The sequence below is a fragment of the Lytechinus variegatus genome, chromosome 2, assembly GCF_018143015.1.
Source record: "Lytechinus variegatus isolate NC3 chromosome 2, Lvar_3.0, whole genome shotgun sequence".
Lineage (NCBI taxonomy): Eukaryota > Metazoa > Echinodermata > Echinoidea > Temnopleuroida > Toxopneustidae > Lytechinus > Lytechinus variegatus.
Window position 1 is genome coordinate 47,894,757 of NC_054741.1, and position 10,596 is coordinate 47,905,352.

General features: G+C 36.4%; 1 protein-coding gene across 1 annotated transcript in view; it reads right to left on the reverse strand.

Moving 5' to 3' along the window:
• LOC121406839 (glutamate receptor ionotropic, kainate 2-like) overlaps window positions 1-7,223 on the reverse strand; it is a 45,018-nt gene extending 37,795 nt beyond the window's left edge. The window contains exons 1-2 of the mRNA XM_041597710.1: window positions 6,983-7,223; window positions 6,254-6,409 (exon numbers count right to left, since the gene is read on the reverse strand). Of these exons, the coding sequence (XP_041453644.1) occupies window positions 6,254-6,409; window positions 6,983-7,223 (397 nt within the window). The remainder of the gene's footprint in view (window positions 1-6,253; window positions 6,410-6,982) is intronic.
• Window positions 7,224-10,596: the final 3,373 nt, after the last annotated feature.

The following is a 10,596-nucleotide window of genomic DNA, read 5'->3' on the forward strand; positions in this document are numbered from 1 at the left end:
TACACCTATAGGTGTTATTACAACACCTATGGTTGTTACATTTACACTCTTTGGTGTTATGTTCAATCTCTGGGGTGTTATTTTAACACCTCAGGGTGTGGTCCTCTATTAACACCAATTGGTGTTAGTTTTAACACCACAGTTTTTACAGTGAAATAAAAACTTCGAAATATATTCAACAAGTAGGCCTATTCTAGAAATTTAGGGTAGACTTGTAGCTAGATTTTGAACTATTTGTGAACGATTTGAATTTTTGATTTGATATGTTGTCAAACTTTACAATATTGATCACTCCATTAACGAAACAATTATGGAAATGAAAATGCGACTACAATTATGTTTATTAATTTTGGCTAATGACTTCATATTTCTACAATTTTTGTTTTATTCTAGATAATATATTTATTTAAATTGAGCTTTATTTTGTACAATTTCTTTTACTGGTATGTATTATGTGCCATCCCACTCTCATATTTCCCTTTACAGCTTCATCTATCTTTTTTGTTGTATTTCTTTTTCAAATTCCCTATGGTCACATCGAGTTACCAATGCCGTTTTTAAGTGGCTGAAATAACAAGTGATTCGGGCGCAGCTGAGCAAGGAGCTACCCGTTCGCTTCGCCGAAAGTGTCGGCATCGACAACTTCAAGCTCAGGCCTCACGCGGCCATCTAAATCCAATTATTTACCCACCAGAACGCTCACTCAAGGTTCTTATTTCACACTTAGCTGGTAGGTAAAGGAGTGATTTTGTAAGAGGGAGGGGTGACGGAGGGGTAAATGAGAGGTGCGAGATGTTTGGTTAACACTACCCTCTTTACATGCGTTTTAGTACAACTGATTGTGGTGAAGAGCATCTTCGTTTCGTTCTGTCACTCCTCGCCTTAATTAACTTGCAGTAAGAGCCATATACAAAGGTATTTAACAGTTAAAAGAATTAATTGTATATTATATATTTCCCATTCTTCGGAGGTCGTGTAAAAGAACGTCGACAAATGTGAATCGGAAGTTAGAATGAATAGATAAAGATGGTTTTGAATGAGGAGAATGGAGGCGTGGTGAAAATCAGACGAATAGTGGGGTAGCCCCTTTTAAACAAGTTTGTGCGTTCTAGAATATTCAGGATAATATTTTTTAGACAATGGGAGAAATTACTGGAAAAGGAGTAATTTACAGAGGGGAAAAGCACCAGTTTGTAGTATAAAAAAGTATATATTTTCATTTTGAAGCGACTATTAAACTAATCCGTTATCTAGAGATGCCAGATTAATTATCTGTTAATCAACTTATTAAAAATGTTAACACTTCTATTGTTTATGCAAGTCAACATGATAGTGCCATTTATTAGAGAAAGTAAAAATCATGCCAAGTAAAATATGAATAGGTTACTGGTCCAAATGGCGACATTCCGCGACATTATAGCATATAGCCCCGACGGGGTACATTAAATACATTGCTCCTTAAATAACCTTATTGATATGATTCTTGAGGGCAATATATTTGATGTTCCTCCCAAGGCCAGACAATATCATGTAATTATTGTTGTTATATCATTATTATTATTTTTTATATAAATATTGCAAATCAAAATTATATAAACTACTAAAATCGTGTAGTTTGATTGGTTGAATTGATATTTTTGAGATACAGTTAGTGTATAAAAACAGCACCCATCCTGACAAGACAGGTGCTACTATTAAAAAAACCCTTAAAGCTCGAAAATCAAGGCAGATATAAAGAGAGAGAGAGGGGGAGGGGTGGGGGAAGAGTGGGAGAGAAGGGAAGGGGGAGAGGGGAACTTTCCCGATGGAATTCAACGAGGTAAACGATAATTTCGATCTCATGACTCATTACATGTTCAATGGTTCCGCTGCTTCCCTCTCAACAATCAGTGAGGCATAACGTAACGTGTTAAGAAACATCAAAGAGTAGCATTCAAATCCTTAGGGTTTTGTGTAGTTCATGATAAAGGAAAAAGCTTAAATGCTGAAGCATGCATGTTTTATATAATTAGGTAAAGGTAGATAAAGTCCACGTTTCCGGAAATTTGGGATGGTTTGTTTTGATAACTATAGCTAACCACCTCCATTCTCACACGCTTCTGTTTTTACTGAACTATCAAAATCCATGCAATGCTGTAAAAAATGCGATTAAAAAATGAAAAAGGCCTCCGCCTGAAGCATTTCTCAGTTTTAGCTTATTTCACCTTTTGGCAAAAATGATATGAGCACAGTACTGCATGGATCACTTTCTGCTGATGAGAGTTTTAAGGATAGCAGAACTCTGCATGTAAAGCTCTGACTTCGAAAGGGTATACATCGGCGAGGAGTAGCTCTTCGTCAAGAATATCAGTGATTGAAACCCTTTTAAGGGCTGTAATTAAACTGTTTACGAGTCTTCCTGAATCAACTACTCCTGGTCGCCATCGGGCGAAGGGGATATCTTCCTTTTATGCCATTGATGACAATGGAAGATGGAAGAGGGGGATAGGAATGAAGGGACAGAATAAATACAAATGAACGGAGGGAAGAAGGATGATCCAGAATATAAGAGATGGAGAATGAAAGGGGGGGGGGAAGAGTTAGGATTGAGAGTAAGATGGAAAGTAAGTGAATGAGGGTGATAATGAAGAAAAAAGGATATACATAAGAAAAACAGAGAGAAAAAATGATTTAAAGATAGAAAGTGTCAGCGAGAAAGAGAGAGAGAGATAGAATAAGCACTCAAAAAACATAGTTCAAAGTTACTGAATTTTGATAGAAAGTAAACATGCATGTTTGCTGGGTCATTTTCCCCCTAATATTACATTTCAAGGGAACATTGCGTAAAATTTACAAAATATTTGGTATCTTTTTACCCAACAAACATGCATGTTCCCATTTTATCTTATATTGAGTAAACTTTTTTGCTGTTTTGGTGTTGTATAAACACCTATCTGGTGTTAGACTAATACCAAACCCGGTGTTGTTTTAACACTTTTCTAGTGTTGAAATATATATATAAATTCCGGGCTGGTGTTAAATCAACACCGGGGTTAGTGCAGTGTAGGTGTTATTCGCAGTGATGTAAGTTTTGATTTGTGACAAGTTAAGGCGTGGCAAAGTTACCACAAAACTTTAGATCCAGTCCAATACTGCCCATATTTAAAAATTCATGTCGAAAATATTTATTTCAAAGATTACAAAATATCTTAAATTGATTTTTGATAAACTATATGTGTGTGTGTGTGTGTGCGTGTTGTGTTTGTATGTATTTCCTTATTTAATCTTTAGATTATCATTGTAAACATTATTTTTTTCATCTCATTATTGCTGTAATGTACTTTATAAGAGGCCCCTCTCACAAGCTCTGCTTCTATGGGGTCCCAAACCTGTCATGTATTCTATTTTTTTGTTAAACTATGTAATATGTCTCTTGTTCTTGATTGGTTTGAATAAATTTGAACTTGAACTTGATGACGGCAATGAATGAATCCAGATGCCAATGATGTCGTAATCCTAAATGAACTTAAAAATTTACCATAAAAAGTGTTAAATAACCTTTAGAATTTAAATTATTAAAAAGGGGTTTTAAAATGGATTTTAATGTAACCCTTACAGGATTATGACATTATTGACATCTGAATTCAGTCATGCTTGACTTTGGCGCAAATCAAAATTTATATCACTGCAAAGAATACCTCCTGATCATCAAAGCGTTAGGACATACCATATTAATATGGTATCAAATTATTTGGGAGAACATACGCGTTCAGGCCATGTATAACAATTATTATTTAACTGTCACTCGTAAGATTAAAATGTTGATTGAAAACCAAAGGAACAAAACAAAATAAAAAGGCGAATTCTTTACGCGGTTCAAGTAAACTACAGATTTCCCTAGTTCAACCATATTTGTGCTGTATAAAACATGCACTACTTCATTCATTATTAGTCTACTCTTCTTTTTATCCTCATCCTCATTCTTCTTCTTCTACTTCTACTTTTTCTTCTTCCTCTTCTTCTTCTTCTTTTGGTACTTCTTCTCCTTCTCCTACTATCTATTTTTCTTTATCCCTTTTCTCCTTCTTTCGCACTTCTCGCCCCATTTCCATCCCCCAACACTGCTCAGTATAACCGCTCTCGCAGGTTCCACCCCTCTCCCCTCTCACTCTCTATACAGAGTAGACCATTGCATACATCTTCATCAGCTACATCAATCGATGGGAATGGTTTTAGAATCGGGTAAAATGAAAAGAAACCGTCGATGTCCAAATTGACGTTGATAAATAGCGATGCCGGAAATGATGACAACGGCGTGCGGTGGATCTTAAGGATGGGGTCACCGACATCGACACGGTTTGTTACATCTTTACAGATGAGAACTAAAAAAAATTGACATTAAAACAAATTTTACCCCATCTCATCTAATAGGGAAAATCCATTATATTGGGAGAAGTGTAAAATAAACCTTTTACCCTTTAAACTAAAATTTTACGCTTTATACCTTTAAATTCAACTCGCTCTTAAGATTTATTTCTTAAGATTTATGAACATCTTTTTGAAAAAAAGTCAACTGCCCTGTGATAATATCTGAGCAGGGACATTTCCCTAATTATATCTAGGCTCATCATATCAAAAACTTGGGCAAGTTCAGAAGGACAAGAAACATAAAAAATAAGTTTGTTTGATGATTGATAAGGGGAATCAGTGCAGCAACTTGAAAGAAAATGTGAATGATCGATGAGTAAAATAAGCTGAAAAATAAAGGGGGAATCCATAAGTTAATCACCCTTTGCGGAAAGGAACTTTACCTGAGAAGAATTTGACTTTCCTTTCTTTTAAAAAGTTACATAGAATTAACTTGACCTCAGAAGCTTATTAACTAAAAAAGGTAATGAAAACAAAAATGCAGTATTGTTGAAATTAGGAACGAAACAGACATGACCCATTGTCTCAATCATTGTGCATCTCCCGCTATCAAACTGTCAAATACTGTTTTTGCCCTTCTGAACATGTTCAAGGTTGTGATTTGATGAGCCTGGTTAGATCATGGAGATTTCCCTGCATGGACAGATCAGGGAATTCCTTGGTCAGAATGGTCAAAGGGGGTTGATTTGCTAGAACACACAGCAGTGATGCATGCATGCAAACTTGGAATGGGCTGAAAAGCACCACTGTTACATAACAGACTGTGTATTAAAAACCACTGAAGCGAGACTACTGAAAAGTTTACAGAAGTTAGAAAAAGAAATGAGTTTTCTATTTCTATGCATTCCATTGAGAATAATAATAATTTTTTAAACTAATTTTGACGCATATCAGAGGGAAATTTTTGGGGGACGCGCTGTATAAATGTATTTGTTCACAAATACTTCTGTAATAATCATATCGCGGAAACCAAGTTAAAGATACGTATTCACAACAAGAACCCCCACCCCAATAATTATAAAAACAATATCATAAGGACCATTACTATAACCTCTCTTTGAATAACAAACGTAATAAACCATTTCAATTCATTGCTGGAGACAATAATCACTCCTGCATAGATTAGAAGAAAGACACCATCCATTTAATGAAAAGCGACAACTAAAAGTCATAAACATGTTGAAACCAGAAACCGTGTGCCTCCGTAACACCATAGTGCAGAGTATTTAACCTTTGGTACTAAACATTGTTATATTGACGTTGTTCTTTGTTCTATTCACTCTTGTCTCCGCACTCCTTCCTTGTCTTCCCTCTTGCTTCTTTTCTTGCTCCATCCTCTCTCGCTGTCTCCCCTTGTTTATTTCAAGGACACGGGCAAATAACTGTATTCAATTTTGAAAAATTAGGCGTCAGTCTGCAATTCGGAAAGTGCGTTTGCGTGTTTTACCGAAAACGGAGGGGATAAAATGGTACGATGGAGGATATGTCATGTAAAATGAGGCATCTTGACGGATATGGATAAAAAAAAATGCAGGTAGAGAGAGGTTTCATAAAAAATAGATACAGGAAGAAGTGGTAAGACGTGGTAATACCAATGGGCATTCGGAAGCTGAAGACCATCCCACCCCACTAAATATACATATAAATTTAGAAAAAAATCCAAATAAATAATAAAACAAATCCTAAGACATATTGATTTCAATGCAATGTGTTATAAACATATATGAAGTAAAATACAAAACAAATAAATGATAATGAATGAATGAATTTTCTGTAATGTAGAAACATAAAGGTTCTAATTCTAAAATAAGGTTATATGAACCACGTACCGGATTTTTGCACCTACCTGTTATTACAGCAGAAAATGGATCCGAGGCCGGTACCCGACCCCGCCTCGGTTCTAGTCTTGTATTTGGAAGAATAGTGTCATCATTGTTTATGTGGTTGAACGCCAGCTCAATTATATCCAGATCCTTTTGTGATGGATCCTCCAATAATATTCCTAAAGAAAAGATGATAAGAAAAAGATGTGGCAACAAGATTATCGAAATGGTCTAGACAAAACGTCGAGATACCTTTTGAAAAGATCGTAATTTGAATGATGATTCCAGTGAAAAATAAGGCTAATGATGAATTTTTGGCACGTGTGAAACCAAACCAGAACATGATTAATAGAACGCCGCTAATCACAATCACGAATTCAAATTCTACTCCGGAGGTGAATTCCACTTAAGTTTCACTCAAATCACAGTTTTCGAGAGTGTGAAAAGTCCCATGATTCTAAAGACGAACTGCAATAATCATTGCAATGATGATTCAAGATTCACATATGAAAAGGCCCTATATGTCATGAATTGCTGGATTTATTAATTATTATCAATTTTGAAGTACTATTTCTCTAATCTCTCTCATTTCATTTACGAAACACTACTCTAAAAGCACGAGCTGATTATGTAATTAAAGCATGAGACTCTTTAACCATAAGAAGCACAGGATTCGCATTCCACCAATGTAACTAATTCTCGTTTCTCTGTATCTCTCTATTGTTTGCTTTTCTCTTTCTCAATCCGTCTACCTTTCTCTTCCTGTCTATGTAATGTCCTTTTCCTTCTCTTGTCGCATCCCTCTCTGTTTATCTCCCCCTCTCTGTCGCTCACTCCAGGTATCACCCCATCTCTCTGAATTCGCATGTCTCCCCCTCTCCTAACAGCCTCTAAAGACACTACGCCAGGTACCAGTCTTGTCTGAAGCTGCCAATGTATTGCATTGTGATTTAACTCACATCCTTGCGTTAATGGAGGGACCAGTGTGGACATGCTGGGCCTCCAATTTTATGAACCTATAATGGGCCGTCATTACAAGGGACCTTACCCTTTCATGTGTGAGTATTAAAAGGGGCTCCATGATAAGATGTCAAAGATGTTTGTTTGTGTGAAAGAGAGATAGGAGAGAAAGAAGGATAGAGGACAGGGAGAGAGGGGGAGAAAGACAATGATGAGGGCGCCAAGACCTACATTCGAGGTAGAGGGGGATAGGGCAATAGAAGGATTTTCAAAAGATGGCAAGGAGGGAAAGAGACTTGTAATATAAAGGATGGAAGTGAATGTAATCATGAGAAAAAGTGAGATTATACAGGCAATAGGGAATGATGAACGTTCAAAATTAAATGCTCGATTTTCAAAAGCAAAATTATACTGGGCGATTTTTTTCCCATGGAAATTTTATCCTTCTCCCCGTATAGAAGTTTTATTATCTCCATGATTTTTTTCTAGTTTGGTTTAACTTCATTGTAAAGATAAGGTGCGCGCGGTCGTCATGTACGTTGAGAAAGAAAAGGTAAAAGATTGATTGTAAAAGAAAAACCCTGAAGAGCGACGTTAATGCTTTCAGATTCAAGTTCTCATTTATTGTATAATATTGTAGACACACCATAACTAAGAAATGAATCCCTTAAAATCGCTACACCGCTATCGTAAAAAAACCCCTCAAAATGCAACCGTCTGAGATTTTCCCACCATAAAAAATATAAGACCTTACGAATGTGCCTAACCTTTAGCAAATAACCTACAGACAACTTTACTGATTGCAATTTTCCTCACCCCTTTCTCAAGTCATTCCGATCGACATTTGACGTCCAAAGTGGATGAGAAGGGTAGCTGTCGGCTTTCCCACGCAAAATAACACTGAAATTGCAAAGGCCTTGATTTTTACTGGTACGGTGAGGCCCTGTAGCTCGTCTGCTCTGGTCGATCAAGAACAGACCCCCATCCTTCTCTCTCGCTGTCCTATCTCTTTCTCCCCTATCTCTCTCCCTCTCTCTCTCTCTCTCTCACACAGACACACACACACATCATACCTCCCCCCTCTCCCCCTCGTTTACTCTCTTACTACCCCCTACCCTCTCTCTATCTCTCACTTTGTAAAATGAAAAAAAATATATATCTTGGCCTTCCATTAATAGCTTTGTATTTAAAGCCAATGGGCATTTTGTAATCAAAGATAGAGATTTTTACCAGTTGGCGAGATTTATTTGAATAAAACCTTTTAAGACTGGAACATTGATTGGATCGATTTTACGTTATCCATTATATTGTCCTTTAATCATGTTATCCACTGAGCTGTCGATCCTCCTCGACTATACTCGTAGACGAGACTTGTCATTTATTTTGACGCATCCATTGACCCTGGAGCTATTGTGACGTCACTAAATCTATGTTTCCTTAACATCACGATACTCGAATGCATTTCCGGCGGTTATTTTCATTTTAAGAACCGTCCTCACGTCCGTGTGTAACACGAGACGAAACTTCTCAGAACCTAAAGCTAGGTCGTGGTCTGCTTTTAATGGAATAATGATTTCGCAAGGCCGTTTATCTGCGCCATTTTGCTTCTACATTTTTGACCGAGTTTGGGGCTGTTGAAAAAAAAATCGTGCTGCCACTTGAGAGAAAAGGCGTTTGCAATTCAAATGCCATTAGACCCCTCCCATGTGTGCGTAGGGGTGAATAATAAACACACCTAGTTCCATTTTAAAAATGGTGTTTTAAGCTGTGATCAATAATTTTCTGGCATGACTGTTTGAATTTCTTTAAAAATCTCAATTTTAAAATAGTTGACTCAGTGACGAATCCTGATCAGATCTCTTTCACGAAATAGCAAAGAGGAGTTTATCATTAGATTTGATATTTAATGTCATTGAAAGATACATCTTATGTGCGATTTCCTTTTTTTTTCTTTAAATTATCGTTTCAAAATCAACTTATTATTATATTTTTTCGGAGAAAGCTATTAAAATTTGTTAATGTTCAAGAGCGGGCCGCCTCTGTTATATTTTGACTATTCTTCACTGGCGAATCGAAGTGACGGTGACAACGGCGCGCACCATGGAATTTTTTTTTGACAGTACATACCTGATATCAGGTTAGTGTTTTCTATGTGTCATTTTAAAACATGATACTTTTTAGAACGAAAAGCAAATAACGGAACACAATTCAATCCCACATCCTCCTTGCATACATAAGATGGGCCTGTATTCAGACTCTCATACAGATGATTTCGACGCACACCGTATACCTTTTACAAATAGTGATTTCTTCGAAAATCGAAATTTGGGGACAACAAAGCTAGGAGTTTAAAACAGTTTGAACTGCCAAGCATCTGGGTCGTGTATTCGATATAACACAAATATGCGAATATTCGATATGCACAAATTTTGATAGTAGTCCGTATGATATTCATAAACTGAGAATTACATAGTCTATAAAAAGTTATAAGAATAACTAGATTCATAATAATACTACAACATATTGCGACTGATGAGTGAGGTCACATTTATCTTTAACCTTTTTATTTGTTGTGTTTTAACTGGAATTTGACTTGAAAATGTGATTAAAATTACAATTAAACTAACCCGACCCTTTCATCAGGGTCCTCTTTCATTAAGACTTGTTATGATAACAAATGCACAATACATATAAAAAGTTTCTATTAGCAAATCAAATCGAATGATTTTAGTAGTTTTGAACTGGTATTGCAAATTTGTTGTTAAAGCAAGTTTTATGAAACGGACCTCTGGTCATTGTTACCTTATTTGTTATTGGAATGTATACTTGGATTTATTCATTCGTAAAATTGTGCTGAACTTCACGTCCAACTTTAAAAAACACTTATCAGGACTATGGAACTAGCACTTTATCACCTGGGGGTCAAATGTATCTGGTCAATAAAAAAACAAGTTAATATTTCATATCGATACATTACAAAATCAAGCTGACTTCATACAAATCAACTTCCATCCATGTCCTATAGCAGGCTGCCACTTTCAATTTCATTTCGTTATTCCTACGATGGAAAATAAGAAGGATGTCTGAAATCTGCTCTCGGCGTCACCAAGACGTTCTATTCCCCGCATCACGCACTCCCTGAGGGGAACAACGCATCGATTTTTACCTCTACGATCCCCCTGGCCTTTAACCTCCGCCACAAAATCTTTTCTGAGTGTGCTCGCTGGAAATTTATGCTTGGGAGCACGTTTTCATTTACTTGTTTAGCCCGTAAAATCTTATCATATCGTGAGTACTGAGGGTTAAAGTTAAGGAACTGAAACTTCAAATTGAGCGGAAATCTAAGGGAAGATAGTTCGTTGAGTCGAGGTTAAGTTATATTCAAAACCAATTATCCCAAAAGAGT